Source organism: Manis javanica, chromosome 4 (assembly GCF_040802235.1).
Source record: "Manis javanica isolate MJ-LG chromosome 4, MJ_LKY, whole genome shotgun sequence".
Taxonomy (NCBI): Eukaryota; Metazoa; Chordata; class Mammalia; order Pholidota; family Manidae; genus Manis; species Manis javanica.
Genome location: NC_133159.1, coordinates 40,154,313 through 40,178,475, shown reverse-complemented (window position 1 = coordinate 40,178,475; position 24,163 = coordinate 40,154,313). Strand labels below are relative to the sequence as shown.

Sequence of the window (24,163 nt, the reverse complement as noted above, 5' to 3'; positions counted from 1 at the left end):
TATCGGCCCATGGCCACTCCTCCTCCTCTTCTTCACCTGGCTTGTCCTCCATCTCTGGGGCTGAAGGCACCACTCTTTCTTCCCCTTCACCCACGGCCTCCTACAATGTGGCTTTTCCTGCTGCCTTTCCCCTTGCAGCTGCTAAGGAATGTTCCAGGAGTGTGACCTGTCTTTTCAATAACTGTTTGTCTTCCTTAATGGCATCCCATAGATTATTGCCCAGCTCCTCCAAGTGATGCTACAGTGTGTCTTTTTCTCGCCTAAGTCCCTCTCTCTCCTTGCTAACCCTCTCAATAATCCTCTTTCTCCTGTATAAGATTTTCCACTATCTCGATGAAAAGAGACCGTATAATGCCTGCCCCTACACGGCCACCTACGGTCTCCAAGCAGTCTTCCAACTCATGGGTGACTAATTCTGTAGCTTCCAGTGTCTCCACCCTTCCCCAGTTCACAAAAACAAATATATTATTTAATATGATATAAAATCTTAGAAGAGGAAGAGGGTTGTAAGTGGAGGTGTGTTACTGTTCCTTCTGTATAGTCTTGCCACCTCCCCCATCCTGTTACTTGTCACTTATTCTTGTCTTAGGTTAGACATTATCTCATCCAGGATGTTTTCTTGGCCTTACTCAAATCTTGCTTATGTGGCTTTTCTTTGTACTCCTCTAGCATCATTCATTTAAAAAAATTAATTTTGAGTGCCTTTCATGTACCAGCACTATGCTGGGCAACGGGAATAAAGTGGTGAACAAAATTGTTATTATCCCTTCCACTGGGGAGCTTACAGTCTAGTGGGAAAGCAGGCATAAATAATCATCAAATAAGTAATTATCAATTACAAGGAAGGAGAAATTAGGGTTCTATGTGAGAGTAAACCTATTTAGGTTGGGGGGTGGGTTGATAGAGAAGAATATTTTGAAAAAGTGTATCTAACAGAAATGTCAACTATGAAGATTAAGATTTAACCAAAGAATGGGGAAAGAGCATTTCAAACATGTAGTATCTTCAAAGGCCCTGAGAAAGAAGAACTTGCTGCCTTTGTGGAACAAAAGTGAGGCCCATTTAGCTGAAGATACAGTATTATTAGCTCATTATACAGATGAGGAAACTGAGCCTCAAGGAGGTCAGTGAGTATAGAATATGACTAAGGTCATCAAATTAATTAAGTGGGAGAATCTAGATTCAAACTTTGGACTTTATAAACCCTTAGTGTACTTTTAATTTTACCTTGACATTCTATAGTGAAAATGTGAACAAAATCTTTTCAAGCTCTGGTATTTTGTTTTTTTCCAACATCATGGAACATTCTCTTACTGCTTTCTATTTTTTAGCAAAGGAAATATTTGTATGTGGAACCATTGCTGTCAACAGAAAAAGGATAATTTACCTGGCACTAGGTAGAGATGCTTCCATTGAACTTGTGGCTTTGAAAACTGAGTTTAACGTTAGCTTGACTCAAAGGATCTATGAGCCTTCAGAATTGTCAGGGTCCTATGGTGTCCACTGTCTATATTAATCTGTGGGTTTCTTTGTTTTTTGCCAGTGTAGTATTAAAACTTTGAAAATTCATAGCAGGTATCTTACACTACTTTATTTCCATTCAACAGGATAACATTGTAAACTTGACTCACACTGGAAAATATTTGTTAATGTTTCACAAAATACACAAACTCCTTTTGGCAGTTGATTTCCAGGCAGCTGATAAAACATTGGAGTGTTAACTTTTTTTTTTTTTTAATTTGGGAGGGGGAGGGAAGAAGTTGTTACGATGCAGAGGCAAAGTTGAAGTGGTCATTTTTCTCCTCTAGAGAATCTTTACTGTTACCCTACAGTGAACTGCTCACAATCCAGGATGTATTAAATAGCCTTCAAAACGACCATATCATGTCACGTTTATACTATGTTCTAAGTAATTGGTGACTTCTTAGCTTAGAGACCAACTTCAGGAACGTTTTATGTAAGAAAACTTCCTCAGTAATGTTCCTGGTCTTCTTGTAACCTAATATAATTGTGGTGCTGTATTTATCAAAGAACTTTTGCCCCTTCATTTTTTCCTTCCAAATATCATTTTTATTAAGAGTGATGATTATAACATGAAAGGATGAATTTCATTTCTGAGCTAATTTTTAAATTCTTACTGGAGTTTTTCATTTGTGATTTTACATCTTGCTGTTCCTATCAATCTGAGGGAGGAAATAATGTTAAAAAGATTACTTTAAGGTAATGATTTTACTTGTTCTGACACCCCTAAACATTGGTTTTTGTGGTTGTTTTGCTTGAATGAGGACTGTGGACTTAAGCCTTTTGTGACTCAAGATTTGGGGGTATTGTATGCCAAATGCATGTTTTTTAAAATTTCTAAAATACGCTTTTCTTATAGAGAAGTAGAAAAAAGCATTTAATAGAAAACATTTTGTGTCATTAAGGAAACACTTAGTATTTTGTTTAAATTTTCAAAGTATACTTATTTCCCTTCAGAGTATTCTGTACTCTACCCTACCCTTAAGCATTTTTCTGTCTCTTTAAATGGCCTTGTGTTTTTTGTTTGCAGGCAGCTATCAATGGTGTAATACCCCAGGAAAATGGCATTCTACAAAGGTATGTTATAGGGTGCTTAATGTTAAGATGAGAATATAGCAAAGCAAAAAAGAGACAATTATTTTTTTTGTTTTACTTATTGATAGAGCATTTGATCTTTGGTGATCAAAGTTCATTAATATAGTTACTGTTCTTTCAGATGTTTTTATTAGTTATTTTAATTTTGTAAAGTCTCTAACTTTTAATTGTACAATGTTATTATAGATTGGGTGATATACCATTTTTAAAGGTGATTTTATTTTGTATTTAAGAAAGCTTTTCAAGGTCATCTTCTAATTCATAACATGGAAGGAACCAAATAATTTAAACTGTTGGTAGTGAGAAAAGGAGACATGACTCACCCCCAGAGCACCGTTATCATCTAGCTTAACAGGTGTTATCTCCAACCTTACCATTTTTCCCTCTCTCTTTGGCTTCTAAATTAAGTATACAATAACTTATAATAATTTGGGTAATCCCTTAATAATGAAACTTCCCTAACAGTGAACTATTTAACTTGAAAAATTCAGTGTTAACATGTGGAGTGGTCTCTGTGGTTTTGTGTCATTGTCAGAAGGTACAATTGGAAGATGATGCTAGGAGAATTATAGTAGTTACAAAATAATTCCTTAAGTCAAAAATAAATCGATATTTTTCTCTCCTTAAAATTGGAGACTCTGGTTCTGGATTAAAACAGCACACTATAAAGTCATAGGAGGTAAAACCATTCTTTCTTCCAAGTGTAGTTTAATTACTTGATTTTCCCACCCCCCCGCACCCTCTCCTCTCAGTTCAAACTTTGGCTGCAATTTTGGTGGCTGGGATTTCTAAGTCACTGAAGCATGATCTGCTAAGTGCAGATGAGGCAAACAGAACAGCAGACTAGGAGTGAGGTTGTTTTGGAGAGGAAGAAAGTACTGTTGTAAAAACATCAAAAAAACCTATTAAAACCTACAAAATGTGCTGTACTTTATAGGAAACTGTATATTTAGAAAGGAAGCAAAATTCTGTTTTGGTATTTATACCACCCTTGGTGATTAATGGTTTTTAGGTGAAAGCAATGATAAACAGACCTATCCTCCACCTATTTTTTTAAACTGACAGAAAGAGTATCATCCAGAGTAAATGTGACTGATTTTCAGAATCTGTACCAAATTTTTTGTTGTCCATTTTTTTTTTAGTTCAGAAGCATTCAATTTTATTAAAACCCTGTCCAGAAAGCCAACCAGATGATTACAGGAACTTCTTTCATGATCTTTTTTGTTCTTGGTTTATAGAATTTTAGACTGCTAAATATGACTCCTGTTTTTTTCTTGAGTAAATGTTATTCCATTTTTTATGCCAAAATTTTTACTTGCTAAACCCTTGTGGATTCAGCTGCTGGGTTCTGAGTACATATTGGATATATCTTCAAATTAATAGTATTTGCTATGGGTGAACTGTAGAAATTCCCTCATCCCTGGAGACATCTCAGCTCTCCTATCACAGATGATGTTTTTTGCTTAATATATTTGGTAGCTAGAGAGTCAGTACTGAATTGGTTTTTAATAAGGTTACTATATTATTTGAGGTTTAACCTTCATCAGGTTATCAGGTTGAGTTTTTGTTTTGTTTGCTTGTTAAATTAAAGGAATGAATCATGTGTCCACAGAGGAAAGTCAATTGTATCTATTAATAGTTCTTAACTATTTTCCTTCCTAACTTTGTTCTTTAACTTTGAAATCACTGTGGATTTGACGTAACTGAAAAATTCTTCTTGTATGTCTGCTGATCAGAGGAAAATGAAAGAGGGCTTTTTGTACTTTCACATAGGCTTAATACTGAAAGTGGAAGACACGATGTTAGGAATGGTATATATAGGCAGTTAAAAGGATCTTTGCTTTGTATGTTTGATTTTTTTTGTAGTGAAGTTGAATGTACTTTGTGAATAAAATTGACTCTTAACTTGTCAATTTATACCTTAACAGGGAAAAGAGCTACCAAAAAGAGATTTTTAAAGATGAATTATTTTCGGAGGGAGAAGTGCCTGATCCCTGTGCTTTAATGGCTTTTCTTGAAATTAGAATTTTGCATGAATTCAAAAGTGGGAATATGGTTTTTAGGGTATCCATAAAATTCAAGGTAAAGAAACTAATATTTGTTTAATTATTAAGGCATTGTGCTACGTAATTAATGTCTTTTTGATCAATTAATACTCATTGCAACCCTTAAGAGATAAATGTTCATGTTTCATAGATGAGGAAACTCAAGGTTGGAGAGTTTACATAGACTCACCCAAGGTCAGAAGTATATAGTAGGTGGTGAAGTCTAGATTGTCTCATTTTAAAAGTCATGCCCTTTCTTTTAGACCTGTCCTTTTGAAGGTCAGTAAGCCAGGCATATCACAACTTTAAGATTTTTTTCCTCTGGGTAAAAAAGTTGAGATTTAGTACATGTATAGAACATCTTTCTCCTACAGCTTTGTTTTACAGTCACTTTAGAGGTAGAGTATGTCATGACGTGACTTGGCCCAGGTGATACAGCATGATGTTGATGGAGTCAGGAATATAAGCGAGTCTTCTGCCTCATCCTCCAAGGCTTATTTCACGAGACAATATACTGCTAATATACAACATATTTATAAAGTGTATAACTCATGCAGTCATAAATGTAAACATTCAATCAGTCACAAACACATTTAAGTTTTGAATTGAACAAATGTGTGCATGTGCATTTACTACATCTTGGTATATTTCATTTAGTGTATTGTCCAGACATTTTTAAAAAATTATTTTTGGAGATAGTTATTGTTAAAAGAAGTGCTAAGGAATTACTTATAATAGTATAAAGCAGATAATATGTTTTCTAAAAATTTTATGAATTAATAACATTATTTTATTTATTGACTAACTGGGTGGTATTTATCAACCCATATTTATTTTATGACCAAAACACATGTATATTTCTTTTCCCACTGTTTAATTCATTGATGAAACTTAGAGAAGAAAAACCTTGTTTTCAGACCTTGATCTTTTCCTTCCAGGATATATAGATGTTGAGGTTTTCTGTTTTAGAAAATATCTATTTTGACCAGTTAGTCTCTTTATTTTCTTCTCTTATGTCCATTTAAAAAAGTCGTATTTTTTTCTGAAGACAAGTTTATCTTTAAAACACTTTTGTTGTTGTTGTTGTTGTTGTTGTTTTTGGTACCTAGAGATTTTACCATAGGATGGACTTTTAAAAATTGAAATAAGTACAATTAAAAAAACATTCCTTTAGTTGAAGTTTAGGTCTGAAAGAGATTTCTCCATAGTGTTTCCCTTACTAATAAGTGTCTTTTTTTAAAAATTATTAACTAGAAAAGAATAATGAGAAGGTCAAATTATAGGATGGTAGTCTTTATAGATGAGAAGTTTAAAAAATGCTTCTTTTTGGATTCCTCTGCAATCTTTGGATGTCATTAAACATTAGTCAAAACTGATAGGCTCATTCATTGACTGTTAGTCTGTGCCTTCCTCTCATTTCTTTTGGATTGGTACTGAAAAACTCTGAATTCATTGTTTTTTATTGATCTTGAAATAGAGTAATTATAGTTTATATAAAGAAAATTCTCAAGTGGTAATTGTTAAAAAACAAAACAAAACAAAAAAACCCTCTTTGTGCCTAACAAACACACCTGCTCTGATTAGAAATGTTTAACTGTCTCCTAGAGTTAGGATTTGGTAAAGGAAAAAAAAGCGCATTAGGAAACTCACGAGGAAGTCAGCTCCACAGATGTGGAGCAGGTTGAAAGAGCATAAAGCATGTGCTAAGACAATCCAAATATAATACAGTGACTACAGGAAACAGTTGGACCACCAAGCCCAGATGGGTTGGACAACATTGGGACTATATAGGCCAAGTACAAGGTGCCCACTCCAGTAGGCCTTCTCCAGGACAGGACTGTCCAGAAGAGCCACCTGATGGCCACTGAAGAGCACAAAGTCACTCCTAGTACTGGAGGAGAAAAAAAAGAGGATAGAAAGGTTTATAGAACTCTGAAGTTCAGAGGAAGGGCGCTAGGAACTTAGTCCCAAACATGAAAAAGCAGTCCTGCTCAGCTGGTACTCCTCCTCTAACAGGATGCAACCACTCACTTTGAAATATTGAAGGAAGCTAGAAGTTAACACCAACAGCTGATTCTGAAACAAAGTAGCTGCCATTGTTATGGTGATATCATTGCTAGGGTTATGTTGATAAGATCAATGTGCAGACTGTAAAAAGAAAAGCTTATGTGTGTTTGACCATGCTTGTATGTGCTGTTACAGTCCTTGTTTCTGTACTGGTCATAAGGCCATGGTTGATACTTACCATTTTCTTCTTCCACTATTTATTCTATATACCCTCTGCCAGTACCTCAAATAGTCAAGCTTCTTTACATAGTGGGACATCTCAAATACTCATTGTCAAAAAGTCAGAATCCGCAGTGGACCTGCCTTTATAAAATTGGTTGTGATTTCCCATTAACTCTTATTATTGGACATACCCCAGAAAATAGGTCTTTGTGCAGCAGCAACCCATTTTTTTTCTTGTAATCAGGACCAGTCAGTCCAGCTAGGACCTCCTCCTTTGCTAGTTGATTCAGTAGCATGAGGAGTACAAAATGATCAGGTGGCATTCTCAAATTCTAACTCAGTGTTTTGTGGAAAGATTACATCCTTGGGACCTAAGATCTCTAAACCAGCAGAGCTCAAAGTTGCAGAAAGCAAAAATTTGGCAATTTATTAGGCATTAATAAGAGGAACCACTTCCCAAACTCACGTTTTCTGGCAATATTGGAAATACTGTGTTTTGGTCACTGATATAAAGCATATACCACATCTTTTATGGTGGAACCCCAATTTTTGAGGGTGTTGTTTCCTAGCCTGTGCCATAGCTGTCTTCATCAGGCCATTCCACTGTTTATCAAGCTAGCTATTTTTGAGTAACGGTATACTCAAATTACACTAGCATTGCATTTGTTTTGCTGTGAAATGAGTTCCTTTGTTAGAAACTGTTGTGTGAGAAGCCATAGGTCAATAAAGTATTCCCTAAATCCATGAATGCTGGTGATGGCAGAAGCATTGCTGTCAGGGAAGTCAATTTTATATCCAGAAAACTCTTTTTAAATGAGAATAGATCCCTGCCCTCTCCATGATAGAAATGATCCATTACCAGATTCTTGATGAATGGTGCCATATTGGGGCCTCAGTACTGGTCTCTGTTTGCACTTCAGTCATTCAGTAGTTTCCCTAGCCAGACTGAGACTTGGTGAGAGGAAGTTGATGTTGTATCCTTGTGCTTAACCTCTTCCCTTGTTGGCATGGCCATACTATACATTAATGAATTGAGCAGCCCTGGGGTAGCAAGGGGAAAAAAGCTGACTGACATTAATAGATCCATGCCATCTTACCTACTTTGAGAGCCCTTTTTTTAGTGGGTAGCCTATAGGTAACAAATATCAGAAATATATATTCATATTTGTGTCTACTGTAAAACATCCGTTTACATATCTCTTTCCAGACTTCTTGTCACCCAGTCATCCTTTTATTCTTTCTAAGTCCTGAGGAGCTGGCCAACCTGCTAAAACTGTTGCCCGTGATTCAATGTAATTTGTACCTCAGGCTGTCTCTCTAAATGAAATGGTACAACCTCAAGTTCTCCCCACTGGGAGGCTTTTCTTTCACTACTGTTTTTCAGGGATATCTATTACTTGGGCTGTAGTGCTTCAGCAGTTTATTTTGGTTGGTGCCAGCATATTATATGTAACCATTTTTTTACCTAGTCTAAATTTTTTCTTCTTCAGTTAACTTAGTTATGTCTTAGATATTGATGTAAAGTACAAGGTATAGCAACTGAACTTTTCCCCTGACGTGCTTCTGACCCTGGTCCCCAGAAACTTCACCACGGTGACAGGCCTCTGCATTTTTGTGGTGCATATCTCCTAATTTCTAGCATGCATGTGTTACCAAAGCATCCAAGGACTTGCTCCTTTGGCTCTTCAGGACGAATAATCCACATTGTTATCAATGCAGTGTTGTTTTGTGGAATGCCTAGGAGATCAAGATCTCTCCACACTAGGTTATTATGACAGAGAGCATGAGGGTTGACAAAATGCTCAGGAAAAGACAGTTGAAAGTGTATTATTTACCCTGCTGTATGAAAGCAAAATGCTTGTCATGGTGCTTGCAAATTAATACAGAGAGGGGAAAAAGTATATGAAAAATCAGTTTCTTCCTGTTCTTTCCTACTTAATAACACTTCCTACATAATAAACTCCATGGGTCAGTAAGCCAATATGAAATGTCTACCAGTTACGGAGTGTGTCTCTTGCAGGTGTCCATCTAGGATTTGGGTTAAAAACTGAAAGGTAGATTGACAGATTATTTACATCCAGTGTGAGTGGATTTGGGCTAACACTTCATTTACCACCATAATCTTCCACATTATTTTGCTAGGAATTAGTATTAATTTAGAGTTAGCATCTATAATCCCCCAAAGATCTAGATACTTTTCCTTTTATCAGTACATACACACTCTAGTAAATGGCTGTAGGTCACTTAGGGAAAGTCTTAGAGGAACATTTATAATACCTATATGTGGCTCTATTCAATTGTCGTGATAGGGAACAGGAACTTTATGTTTATGAACCAATTTGTGTTGGGAAACTGGGAGTGACTGTGACTCTCCACTGTGTTTGTGGACATTAGGATTTAGGCTCCCAGGTCTAGGGTTTCTATTGTTTATAGATCAAGTAATAATTTAGTTGACTGACTTAATTTTGTTCCTTAGAAATGCCATGTTCAGTTACACACTACTGAAGATCTCTGTAGGTTGAAATCTTCTGACTGCCACTTTTTGTCCATGCTGTCCATTAACATAATTGCTCACACCTTTTTCTTACTAAATTCTGCCACTTGGCCCCTGTACTCTGGTATCTCATTATGCCCATTAGGGAGTGTCTTAGTGGTGTCATCTCCCCATGTCATTTCTACCCCAGAGAAGACAGCCACTACAGTGTTTTTCAAGAATGCAGATTCCCTTACTAGTGTATTTCTCAATTCTTTGATGTAATGTTCTCTGGGTCCTCATGGACTGTATAGTAGGAGATGTGTGTACATTCAGGTTGTACATGACAGATCTTGAAAATTTCTCTTTTTCTAATCTGGATTTCTTTTACATTGTGCCAGGAAAGTTTGATTATTTCATCCTCATTAAATGTAAGCTTCTTTGGGACTGAAGTATTATTCAGTCAACAAACAATTAGGGGTACTTATAGCTGCTTAAGCAAATACGTTATGGTTAGCCATGTCCAAACTCTTACGGTCATACTCACTTCAAATTCCTTTCCATACCTATTCCCTAGGTTGCTGCTTATACAGTTCATCAAAATATTATAATTGTTTTTGAATATAAGCCATCCCCTGTCAGTTGAGACATTGTACTTATTTTCTTGGAGTTTGCCTGCATCTGGCAATAAGGAATGGTGGCAGTAGGTTTTGAGAATAGGCATCCCCTTCAAGGTAACTGTCTCAGGTGAGAGTGTTAATAGTTTTCAAGCAACAGCTGGGCAACCTTCTCAAAGTCATAGGAGCAGGAACTATTTCTCCTTATAAAAGAGGCTCAGAGAGACTCTATGGGTTCAAAAGTCTAACCTTCATCTGAGTCCATTCAAGTATCCCTATTTCATATCTTAAGATTCCACTTCTTCCAAAAAACCAGTGCTGTGACTGGCATTAAGGAGACTTAGAAAGTATGTGTATTCAACTTGCAATGTAATTATGAAAGCTGAAAAATTAAATTTTCGATATAATTCTCAGCAGGATCATATCTGTGGCTATAAGAAACTCTTTTTAAAGGGTTACTTCAAAAGCTCTGTAGCTTCCTTATGATGACTTGAACTGAAAGTTAAAGATCCCAAGTATATCATTTTCTTCTGTAAGTTTTACGTTATAGTCAGAGGCAGCCAGCCCAGAGTCATCGTTGTCATTATTGCCACCACAATGGTGAAGTCAAATAGTCATTGATCCCCTTAGGCACTTGTTTCAGTAGGTATGTGATCATGATTAACTACAAGTGATAATTTATCATTATGTCAATACATGGCTTGGATTACTAGTGTCCCTTTTGACACTGGCAAGGAGCTCAGCAGTGCACTGAAGGTCAAGGACAACTCAAGCCAGTTCATGAATCCTGTGTTTCATGGGACACCCCTATTATCAAGAAAATGAAACCACACTAGGGTTTTTCAATGAGGGGAATTTAATGTAGGATTGGTTACACAGATGTGGCAGACTTAAATAACGAAAAGTAAAACAGAGTAACCTAGATAGAATAAATGTTTCAGGAAGTTAGCACTCTTAGGCCTAGGGAACAAAGGGTTTAACAGAACTTTGCAGCTCAGAGGGGCCCCATGGAGCTGGGGGTCAGACCTCTGGAGAAAGTATTGTTCAACTGCTACTGGTATCTCTGAAGGTTGTTAAGATGCTGGTTAGAATACTGTCGAATAAAGCAAGAGACTGAAACTACAGGGTGACACTAATGGAAATGCATGTAAACAAGAAAAAGGAAGTCTTCCCTCCTTTCTTTCCAACTATTAATCTCTATCTAGTATTCCTTATTGGCAGAATCTATCAGGAAACTATAAAAGGAAAATATAATTTTGCAGAATACTAGCTCCAGCATCACAGAATAGACTAAAGAAGGGTGAATTTGGAGTCAAGAAAAGAGTAAGTCGTTGACCAGCCTACTAACTTTAGCTATTTTTGTTAGGTTCTGAGAAGTTGTGACAAAATTTAGAGATGTGAAGTATCACTGTACAGATTCTGTTTGTAAATACTTAAGACTTCATTTTGGATTTTAACAGGGACATTTTTTCCTGCTTTGGACATTTTCTCTGTTCCCATGTCTTCCTTCCAAGATTACTTTCTTTGTATCTAACAACTGGAAGAAAGGGTAGGTTTTATCTCTGGATCAGTGATTACTAGAGTATCTGAACTGTTTTGAGATCTAACCTAGTTACTTGCAGCCTTTTTTTGACTATGACTCAAAGAGAAATACTTGGAATCCAATACACACATATACAAATATATGCCAGAATCAGAAGTTTTATTAAACAATACTTGGTCTTAACTACTAAGTGACACACACTGATAATTTATATCCTATTCTGTTTTTTTAAAAGAGTGATCACAGCTCACTAAATCATTTATATACCTTAATTTGATAAACACTGATCAAAGCAAGAGGATGAAGTAAATGTAAATATTTCTCCTGTTTGATTATATGAACAGCGCTTAACTTGGCATGTTTTTGGTCATTCTTGTTCCTATTTAGGTTCTCATTATATAATCCTAGTCCATTGTTTTTTGTTAAATTCAGGGTGAGAAGAAAGATGTTTGTTAGAACTGAGTTTGTAGTTCTAGTGGTGATAGAAGGTATACACAATAATGATGTTTCAACAAGGAATGCAGAAAGCATTCCTAATGTTCCCTTCCTCCCTACTTCTCCCAGTGAGGAAAAAAAGGGACAATATATGAGAAAAATTAGGTCAGAGAAAAACCAAATTCTTTAATAATTATTCCTTTATCATGAGCTTGTCAAATATTTAAGTACTTTGTATGTATAAAATCTTGAGCTCAGGGCAGAAGATACAACCATGAAAAGCACAAATGTGAGGGTTGCTTTTATGGAACTTACATCCTAGTGGGGTCTTAAGCATCAAATGATTTATTATGCACTAAATATGTAATTACTGATAGTGGTGAAGAATTAGAGCTAGTTTGAGGTAGTGAAACATGCTGTAAATTGAAAAACATTTAATCTGAAATCTGAAGGATAAATATAATTAGCTAGAAGAAGATGGAATTTAAGGATGGTATGGGAAGGAAAGAATATTCTTACAAGGAACAGTCTATTTTCCCCATGAAATGGAAAGAATCAAGGTGAGACAGAAGAAATGAAAGGTTTTTGTGGCTAGTAGCATAGAAAGATGGAGATAACATAACACAAGATAAAGATAGGAAGGTAGATAGGATTCAGATTATACTGGGCCTTGTATTCCACTTTATTTATATGAGGAGCAGAAGAGAGTATTGAAGAAAATGACGTGAAGACATTTCTGTCTTTAATTTCAGTCTAGTATTGGTATGAAATGAAATGCAGAAGAGCAAGTGTGCATATGGAGAGATTGGTTAGGAGGCTATGGCATTTAGTCCATGTAAATGCTTGGACTAGGGTGGCAGCTTCAGAGGGGAAAGGTGGATAACTTATCTAACAGATATTTAGGAGATAAAATTGAAAGGACTGATTAGATGTGGGAGTTGAGAGATAAGAAGGGGACAAGAATAATGGCAGAGGTTTCTGAAGTGGGTACCTGATATGAGGAATAACGGAGGAGGATCATCTTTGGGGAAACAGTAATGGGTTAAACTTTGTATATACTGAGCTTGAGGTCTGAGATCTTACTACATACCAGGCATTGTACTGAGCTTTGCATACACATGATCTGATTTAATACATACAAATATGATTAATTTTACCACTTTACAAGTGAGACAACTATTAAGGGGTCAGACCAGGATTTCATTTTTATATTTTAAGAAGGGAGAGATTCAGACACATTTAAATGTTACTGAGAAAAATCCAGAAGAGAAAGACATGTTGAAGATACTGGAAAGAAAGGGATAATCCATAACATAAAACTAATGAGAAGATGGTTTTAGGTTTTGCACAGATAGAATGATATCTCCTCTATTTTACAGAAAGAGAGAAAGAGAGTGTATATGAGAGTTAGCTTGTGGATTTGATTTCAGAAAGGTAAGGGAATTTCCTCTTGATGGCATCTACTTTCTCTGCAAAGTAGAAAAAAATATCTTTTAAGACTGAGGAATGAGATAGGGAGAATGGAGATTAAAGAATGGTAAATTTTTACATGGATGGAGCTAGAGGGTATTATGCTCAGTGAAATGAGCCAGGTGGAGACAGACAAGTATCAAATGATTTCACTCATCTGTGAGTATAAGAACAAAAAACTGAAGGAGCAAAACAGCAGCAGACTCACAGAACCCAAGAATGGACTAACAGTTACCAAAGAGAAAGGGACTGGGGAGGATGGGTGGGAAGGGAGGGATAAGGGGGTGGGGGGGAAAAGGGGGCATTATGATTAGCATGTATAATGAGGGGGGGCACAGGGAGGGCTGTACAACACAGAGAAGACAAGTAGTGACTCTATAGCATCTTACTACGCTGATGGACAGAGACTGTAATGGGGTTTGTTGGGGGGACTTGGTGAAAGGGGGAGTCTAGTAAACATAATGTTCCTCATGTAATTGTCCATTAATAATACCAAAATAAAAAAAAATAAAAAAAAGAATGGTAAAGTTTCAAAACCATTTTTGTAGAAAATAAGAGTTAATGAACCAAATAATGATTCAGTGAGAAAATGAGAATGAGTGAAGACACTATTCTTAATTTACGGATTTTAAAATGATGTTTTACCAACATAACATAAGGCAGAAATCTAATTAAATGCTAAATGATATGTATGAAACTACTAAAAAACATAAAAATGGCAAGGGTGGGAGGGAGAATAACATGACCTCAGTCAATAGAAGAGATTTTGTGGAGAGAATAGAACTTAAGTTGGCCTTGATGTACAGGCAGGTAAATTTGATAGGAAGAATGACATAAGCCAAGTATGGATCTGATCCTTAGAAGTAATCTGTAATTATTTGTTTGATGATAATCCTTCTTTTTATGTCAATATTTCAGTGACTATGGAGGTGAGACTCTACCAGGACCTGCATTTGATCCTGCAAGTCACCCAGCTCCAGCTCCTGCTCCCTCTTCCTCTTCAGCATTTCGACCCATAATGCCATCCAGGCAAATTGTAGAAAGGCAACCTCGGATGCTGGATTTCAGGGTTGAGTACAGAGACAGAAATGTTGATGTGGTACTTGAAGACAGCTGTACCATTGGTAAGGTTTTTCCTATCATAAAGCCTTCACAAATAAAAAGTTCAGTAGATAAACATTCTTTTCTCTTGAATTGACTGCCAACAAGAGGGGCAAAAAGCAAATTGAAACTAATGTTTTCCCATACAGATTATTGTGCTCTGTTTTTAAATACTTTGTTGATATTGAGTCAAGTTTGAGAATAATTTTTTCTTTTGTTCCACATGTATGAAATGCTGTATGGTGCTGTTTGAGGGCAAGTGCAAATCAAACATTAGGAACTTAAAAAAATACCATAATTATTAAGTAAATTGTGTATTAGACTTTATAGCTGAAGCTCATTCATTTATCATAGAGTAGTTAATGAGAGATCAGAAATAAGACATATTTCCATCCCGTCTTCACCCTGCCAACTGAATAAATGTTTCAGTGCTATCCTTTCAAAGGAAACTTAAAATATGTGCCTGCTATTTTTGGATAAACATTACCAAATTTCTAAAGAGAAACTGTGTTGAACTTGTGTGATTCAGATACTTGATCTGTATTTGTTATAGAATCAACAATTGCATAAATTTCTATTTTAATGAAGTTTTGCCTTAAATCTAAATTCCAAATATTTTTGAAATTTTGCCTTTGTTCTTTTTTGGGGACATCCTTTCCTAGTTTTGCTTAATTTCATTAATTGAGGTACATTATAGAGAAAGCAAGGCTATTAGAAGAGTGAACATTCCCAAGCACTGATCAGATTGTTATTCCCTTTAAAACCATTTAGAAACTTTCTACTGTTTTTAGGATAGAATTAAAATCTTTTAACCTGGCCTATAAGTCCCTGCTTGATCAGGTCCCTGCCACATTTCTAGTTTTCATCTTACCATACTCCTCCTTGCTCACCACGCCTAAGTTGTAATAGACTTCTTTTAGTTTCTTGAATAGGTTATTAGCCCATTGAAGGCCATTACCTGTTCTTTTGCCTAGATTCCTGTCCTAGTCCAGCCATTTCTCCATATGTCCATCCCCAAAATATTCACCTATGCATCCTCCCCTTTTTAAAAATTGTGGTAAAAAAATCACATAATATGAGGTCCGTCCTCTTAACAAACTGTTTTGAGTGTACTGTATAGTTATGTTAACTGTATGTGCATTGTTCACAGCAGATCTTTAGAACTTGTTCATCTTGCATAACTGAAACTTTGTAACCATTGGCTAACTCCCCATTTTCCCTCTAGCCTCTGGCATCCATCATTCTACTTTCTGCTTCTAAGAGTTTGACTACTTTAAATACCTCAGATAAGTGGAATCATCCAGTATTTCACCTTCTGTGTCTGGCTTATTTCACTTAGTATATATCCTTAAGGTTCATCCATGCTTTAGCATTTTACAGGATTTTCTTCCTTTTTTTAAAGGCTGAATAATATTCTGTTGTAGAGATATACCACATTTTCTTTATCCATTCATCTGTTAATGGACATTGAGGTTGTTCCCAACCTATTGGGAATTTTGGCTATTGTGACATGGGATTACAAATAATTGAGACCCCTTTTTCAATTCTTCTGGGTAAATACTCAGAAGTGGGATTGTTGGATCATATGTTAGTTATATTTTTAATTTTGGGGGGAGCTTCCATACCCTTTTCCATAGTGGCTGCATAGTGGGATTTTACATTTTTACCAGTAGTGCACAAGGGTCCAATTCATCCTCATTCTTAACAATAATTGTTATCTTCTGATTTTTTTTTAAAAATAATGGCCATCTTAATAGGTATGAGTGATATCTCACTGTGGTTTTGGTTTGCATGTACATAATGATTAGTGATATTGAACATCTTTTCATAAACCTATTGGTCATTTGTATGTATTTGGAGAAATGTCTGTTCAAGTCCTTTGCCCATTTTTAAATTGGGTTTACTTTTTGCTATTGGATTGTAGGGTTTCTTTTTATATTTGGAATATTAACACCTTATCACATATATGGTTTGCAGATGTTCTCTCCCATTCTGTAGGTTGCCTTTCTACTCTGTTGATGTTTCCTTTGCTGACAGAAGCTTTTTAGTTTAATATAGTCGCATTGTCTATTTTGACTTTTGTTTTCTATGCTTCTGGTGTCATGCCCAAGAAATCATTTCTCAGACTAATATTATGAAGCTTTTTCTTTGTTTTCTTCTAGGAATTTTATAGTTTCAGAATAATTTTATGTATTATTTAATCCATTTTGACTTAATTTTTGTGTATGGTGTAACATAAAGATCCAATTTCATTTTTTTGCATGTGGATATCCAGTTTTCCCCTCACCATTTGTTAAAAAGATTATTCTTTCCCTATTATATAGACATGGCACCGTTGTCGAAGATTGTTTGACCTATATGTGTGGGTTTATTTCTGGGCTCTCTATTCTGTTCTATTGGTCTGTTTCTCTCTTTATACTAGTACCTTACTGTTTTGTTGACTTTGTAAAATATTTTGAAGTCAGGAAGTGTGAAGGCTCTAGTTTTATTCTTTCTCAAGATTGTTTTAGCTACATAGGGTCTTCTGTGGTTCATATGAATTTTAACATTGTTTTTTCTATTTCTGTGAAAAATGCTTTTGGGATTTTGGTAGGGATCACATTGAATTTGTAGGTCGCTCTGGGTAGTATGGACATTTTAATAAAATATTAAGTCTTTCAATCTATGAACACATGATGTCTTTCCATTTTGTTTCTTGATTTGAGTAATGTTTTATAGTTTTCATTGTGCTAGTCTTTTGCCCCTTTGGTTATGTTTATTCCTATGTATTTTATTCTTTTCAATGCTATTATAAATGGAATTGTTTTCTTAGTTTCTTTTTTGGGTCATTTGTTGTTAGTGTATAGAAACTGATTAGTTTCCTTTTCAGATTTTTTGATGTTTGTTTATAGAAATTGATTTTTTATTCTGCAAGTTTGCTGAATTTATTAGTTCTAACAATGTGTTTTGTTTTTGGTAGAATCTTTCAAGTTTTCTGATATGATATGTAAGATCATATCACCTGTGAACAGAGATAGTTTTACTTCTTCCTTTTTGATTTGGGAGGCTTTTATTTCATTTTGTTGCCTAATCACTCTGGTTAGTACTTCCAATACTGTGTTAAATAGAAGGGATGAGAATGGGCATCCTTGCATTGTTTAGGATCTTTAGAGGAAAAGTTCACCATTGAATATGATGTTAGCTGTGGGTTTTTCATATATGGCCTTTATTATGTTGAGGTCATTTCTTTCTGTTTCTAGTTTGTTGAGCACTTTTATCATGAAATGGTGTTGAATTTTGTCATTGCTTTTTCTGCATTTATTGATAGATCATGTGATGTTTTCCCCTTTATTCTGTTAATATGGTATATCACTTTGATTGATTTTCATATGTTGAACCATCCTTGCATTCCATGGATAAATTCCACCTGGTCATGGTGTGTGATCCTTTAAATGTCCAGTTGAACTGGGTTTTCTAGTATTTTGTTGAGGATTTTTGTATCTGTATTCATCAGGGATATTGGCCTGTTGTTTTTGTTTTTGTTTTTGTTCATGTGGTGTCTTTGGCTTTGGCATCAGGAGGCTGTTGGCCTCATGAAATGAATTTGGAAGTGTTTCCTCCTGTTCAGTTTTGAGAAAGATTGACATTAATTGTTTTTTAAATGTTTGGTGGAATTCTCCAATAAAGCCATTTGGTGCTGCACTTTTCTTTGTTGGGAGGTTTTTGATTACTGATTCAGTCTTCTTATTATAGTTCTGTTCACATTTTCTATTTCTTCATGATTCAGTCTTGTTAGGTTATTTGTTTCTGGGAATTTACCCATTTCTTCTAGAGTATCCTATTTGTTGGCATGTAATTGTTTATTGCAGTCTCCTATGATCCTTTTTATTTCTGTGGTGTCAGTTGTCTTTTTTTTTTTCATTTCTGATGTTTTTGTAGTCTTCTCTCTTTTTTCCCCCTAGCTTAGGCTAAAAGTTTGTCAATTTTGTTGATCTTTTTAAGTATCAACTCTTGTTTTCATTGGTTTTTTTCTCTATTGTTTTTTTATTTTCTTTTCATTTATTTCTGCTCTAATCTTCATTATTTCCTTTCTTCTGCTAACTTTGGACTTATATTGTTCCTTTTTTTCTAGTTCCTAGCGGTATAAAATTGTTTATTTTAGATCTTTTTTAATGTAGACATTTACTGATATAAACTTTCCTCTTAGTACTGCTTTTCATGCATCCCGTAAGTTTTGTATGTTGTATTTTTGTTTTCACTGGTCTCAAAATATTTCTCTTTTGATTTCTTCTTTGGCCCTTAGTTGTTTAAGCATAATTTCCACATATTTGTGAATTTTCCAGAGCACATGGCATGTTAGGTCACTACCAAATCTTAACAAATTAAAGAAAATTGTTATATCAACTGTGTTTTCCAATTACAATAATGAAACTAAAAATCAATAGCAGTTTTCTTTCTGTGCTTTTCTTAAATTTAGTAAGACTAGTTTGTGACCTAATATATCATCTATCCTGGAGAATGTTCCTTGTGTGCTTGAGGAGAACATGTATTCTGTTGCTGTTATGTGTAAGGTTTTGTATATGTCTGTTAGGTTTATTTTGTCCACAGTTTTGTTCAAGTCCTCTGTTTCCTTATTAATCTTCTGTGTGGAAGCCTTATACATTATTGAAATCCCCTACAATTACTATGTTGTTTTGTATTTCTCCTCTCAGTTCTGTGATTGTTTGCTTCTTTTATTGGGTGCTTTGATGTTGGGTGCTTATGTATTTATAATTAGTCATCTTCCTTGGGAATTGAGCCTTTTATTGTTATATAATATCTTCTCTCTCTTGTGACAGTTTTTGACTGACAAGTCTATTTAGAATGATGGCTGCCCTGCTCTCTTTTGGTTACTATTTGCATAGAATACCTTTTTCTGTACTTTCACTTTTGTTATGTGTCCATTAATCTAAAGGGAGTCTCTTGTAGACAGCATATAGTTGGATCTTATTTTTTTAATCCATTCAATCAGTCACTTTGATTGGTGAATTTCATTCATTTACATTTAAAGTACTTACTGATAGGGAAGGACTTACCATTGCCACTTTGTTACTTTCTTACTGTCATATCTTTTTTGTCCTTCTTTTCTCTCATGCTTTTTTTCTTTGTGTTCATTGATTTTTGTAGTGTCATACTTTGAGTTTTTTCTTTTGTTTATAATCTATAGGTTTTATCTTTGTAGTTACCATGGGACTTACATGAGACATGTTATAGTTTCAATAATCTATTTTAACCTGATAACTTAATTGACATGCAAAAAGTCTTATTCTTTTATTCTTCCCCTTGTTATTGATATGTCACAAGTTACATCTTTTCATATTATGTGTCCATTAATTCATTTTATGGTTACATTTATTTTTTATACATTGTCTTTTAATTTCCTTAACTTAACGTGATTTAAGCACCACTGTTAGAGTATTCTGCATTTGCCTACAGTATTCTATTATTGTTTATACATACCTTCAGCAGCAAGATTTATACTCCTGTGTTGCTGTTTCATGTCCTTTTCCTTCAACTTTAAGTACATGCTTTAGCATTTCTTATAAGATAGGTCTAGTGTTGATGAACTCTCAGCTTTTGTTTATCTGGGAAAGTATTTCTCCTTAATGTTTGAAGGTCATTTTGCTGGATGTAGCATTCTTGTTTGACAGTTTTTTCTTTCAGCACTTTGAATATATCATCCTTGTCCCTTGTGGTCTGTAAGGTTTCTGCTGATAGTCCTGGGCAGCTCCGTATAAGTGATGAGATTTTCTCTTATTGCTTCCAAATCTCTCTTTGTTGATTAATTTGACAATGTGATTTTAATGTGGTTTGGGGTGGACTTGTTAGGACTTATCCTTTTTGGGATCTTCTGCTCTTCAATCATGTTTATTTCTTTCCCCAGATTTGGGAAATGTTTGAACATTACTTCTACAAATAATTATTTTGCCCCTTTTTTCTCTTCTTCTCTGCACCTCCCATAATGCACATATTGGTCCTTTAATGGTGTTCATAAGTCATTTAGTCTTTCTTCCCCTTTTTTCATGTTTTTTTTTCTTTTTTTTGTTCTGACTGCAAAAACTACAAATGATGTGTGTTCAAGTTTACAGATTCTTTCTTCTGGTTGATCAAGTCTGTTATTGAGCCCCATTAGTCAATTTTTCAATTCAATTACATTCATCATCTCCAGAATTTGTTGGTTGTATTTTATAGTTTCTATCTCTTTGTTGTTATTTAAAATGAATTGGTATTTTTAAGTCATCAAAATCCATCTGCTCATACTTGAAAAATAGTTTTATTATCTTGATAATAATTAGTCACATTTGACCATGCTTTTTACTTATATAGATTTTCAGTAATATTGCTAAGGCATTCTTGGTATATTAATTAAATTAGTTAATTCTTGGTGTATTAACACCTTAGGTAAGGTGTTACTAGACCTTTACTTTCTTAGTTTAATGATAAATATTTTTATTCTCATAGGGAAAAGAACCCAGTGCTATGTCACACTTTTTCTTTTAAATCTTAATGTTATTTCAATTCTTATCTGTTCCAAGAAAATTTGAATCTAATCCTATATTAAATAAATTTTAACTGCTGTTATATAGTATGTGGCTAAGTAGTTAACAGTATCTCATTTCAAAGTGACCTGGTTCTTTTTACTGATGGAATATTTAGTATTCCATATCCATGGTGAAAGTTCATGGGTGTTTTGATCATTTGAACCACTTTTTCATTGTTTACTGAGTTGGAGTGAAAGCCCCTGCTCATTTCGAGGATGGTAATCAGAAATGCTGGCTTACCAGGATTATATATGTTAACATTGTACTTTAATTTTATATCTTAACTCAGAGAATATGACTATGGAACATAAAGTTTGTGATAGAAACTTGATAAAATTTCCAGGGGTCACATTTTGAAACTGTTGGCTTTATGATTCACTTCAGTACAAAAAGAGACTTGTGTCCAAGTATGATAGAGTAGAAGAAATCAATTCATCAGTCATTCTGTTTGAAAACAAAAGCAGTGAAAGTTGAAGATGTGTTGTGCATGAGATTGATTCAAAATGAGTTACAAACAAGTTACTGTTATTGTATAATATGCACTTTTCCTGTCTGTTCCAATGTTTTATTTATTTTGGATTGTAGTTACTCTTTTATTATGAATTACATGCTAGTAAGAGAATTGTGTCATATGCTTTCTATGTATTAACTGTTGGTTTGTTGGTATGCATTACTATGGAAGGCACACTTAGGTATTTGGGACTTCTTTTTCCTTCTTTTACTTCTTTCATGCATTTGATTGATTATATTCTGTTAGTTTTATCCAATATGATTTGAATCCCTCCTTTATTTCATTCCTTCTTTTACAGTTGAGGAATTAATTTCTTTATGACTTATTAAAATAAATCCTTTAATTTCCATTCTTTAAGTTTCCTTCTTCCTCTAGTCTGTACTTTATGTAGTTGCTTTATAGTGATCTTTCTAGAATATAAATGCCCCCACATATCTTTCAATGGATCCCTATTTCCTATATCCTATTTGATTTTCCCTTTCTTGTTTTAGTTTTACAGAAAACTCATGCTCATGTTTCAGTACCTCACATAAATATCCTCCCTTCATGAAATCTTTTCTAACTTCCATGGGTATGGTTATTTCATCCCCTGTGATCCCATAAAATGTTATATATACTTTTAAATGAATTAAAACATCTTATTCTTTGTGTTTCAGGTTTCCTTTGTAAATGTTAACTTTTCAAACTTAGGGACCAGGTCTTATTTTATAAATTCTTTCTCTAAGCGCAATGTCTAGTACCTGCCGAGAAAATAAGTTGGGAACATAACTGATTCAATAAATGAGCATATGTGTATATTTGTATGTATATTAATTTACCTACCATAGGAAATTTAAAAAATAAACTCTATTAAAGTTTATGTGACCTGAACTACAATTGTTAAATAGTTTATACATACAGATTATGTTACTGTTATTAAGGAATTGAATAAATAATAACTTTTCTATATATGTATAAATATTAAAAAGATAAATGCAGCTTTAAAAAGATAATGCAGCTTTCCATGTTATTACCAGGAAGACTCAACATATAAAGGCAAGACTAAACACATCCAGGAACTTTATATCAGAGTGACACCTAGTGGAAATTACAATGTCTGTTAATGTTTTTAGTGTTCTGGTTATTACAGTAGTTTCATTTTACTACAAAATCCTTCTGGGTTTTCTTATCTTGAATAAATGTAAAGAATTCTTTTAAAGCATTGGTTTTATAAAATAGTATATAGTGTGAAGTAGTATGATCTTGGGGATAGGAATTATTATGTATTATAATGCTTGTAAGATCTAGCAATGAATTTAACTTAACATACAGATATTTGTTAAATAAAGTTTGTTGAATCAGTGCCATCAACAAACCTATTTTAGCTGGGCTTATTTACCATAACCTTAGTTCCATTTTTAGAATGAAGAAAAATAGGTCTGTTGTTAAAACCATTTGCCTACTTTCTAAAAACTGTTTTCACTGTATTGGATACCATTTTAGTTTCAAAGAATCATACTGAGTATGGAAAGACTTAAAAAGTTAGCAAGTGCATTTTGAGCCTGAAAAGTAGTTCAGGATATTTCAGACCAGTTTTTGTCTTGAATCTATAAACTTAGTTTCCAGTCTTGACTCTGCAACGCAGATTAGCTATATAATTTAAAGCACATGCCTTAACCCATCTATACCTCAGTCACTCTTTATGAATAGTAAGCACTATATAAGTGGCTTTTTTTCTTGTTATTGTTATTAATACATGTGAAAAAATGAATTTTCCTTGCACAGATGTCGTAAGCATGAAATGACAAAAAGACTGATCATACTTTATACTTTGGGTAGGAGAGACATCAAATGTACATTAGCAGCATTATTCATTGGTTCATCTGCAAACTGATGTCTATTAACGTAGACATCATAATTCAGAAATTCTCTAAGCCTCAGTTTATTCATCTTTGAAACTGGAATAATAATGTCTACCTCACAATGTTGTTGTAAGGGTTGTATAGGAACTAAGGATAGCGAGCATAGTGGGTGGTATACAGTCGGTAATGCATGTATATGAGTAAATGAGTAAATCAGTATCCTATATTTCCATGTCTTCTTCCCCACTCCTTATCCAGATTAGAACATGGAATCTTGGGATAAGGGCTGCCTTGTTTACACATAGCCTAAGAACTCAGCACATAATATTAGGTCCAAAAGTAATCAGCAAACATCTAATTAACAAAATGCCCTATTCTGATTGCACAGAAGTCCATTAGAATTTACTTCCCAATCTTCAGCAGTAATTGCTGAATATGAGACCTTGGGAAAGTAAAGTGTTATTTACTATTATAACCATTACTATGTATGTTTATTACTTTAAAAAGAAAAAGAAGTTATCTGAAAATCTTTCAAAGGAAGATGACAGGGAAGTACCAGAGGAAGAGGACACTGAAAGATGAATGGCAAAAAATAAAGATGTTAGAAAACATAAATCTATGCCTCTGATCTTCACTGCCTTGCTTTGAAGAAAAGGAAACAAAAGAGACAGAAAGGATAAAAGCAGTTGAGGGAACAATAATATTAAATAAAGTTTAAGCAT

General features: G+C 34.4%; 1 protein-coding gene across 2 annotated transcripts in view; it reads left to right on the top strand.

Moving 5' to 3' along the window:
- Window positions 1–24,163, top strand: part of FAF1 (Fas associated factor 1) — a 566,821-nt gene that overhangs the window by 187,947 nt on the left and 354,711 nt on the right. For both annotated transcript variants that reach the window (XM_073233907.1, XM_037021905.2), the window contains exons 3-4: window positions 2,552–2,598; window positions 14,347–14,552. In XM_073233907.1, the coding sequence (XP_073090008.1) occupies window positions 14,447–14,552 (106 nt within the window). In that variant the 5' untranslated portion in view covers window positions 2,552–2,598; window positions 14,347–14,446. The remainder of the gene's footprint in view (window positions 1–2,551; window positions 2,599–14,346; window positions 14,553–24,163) is intronic.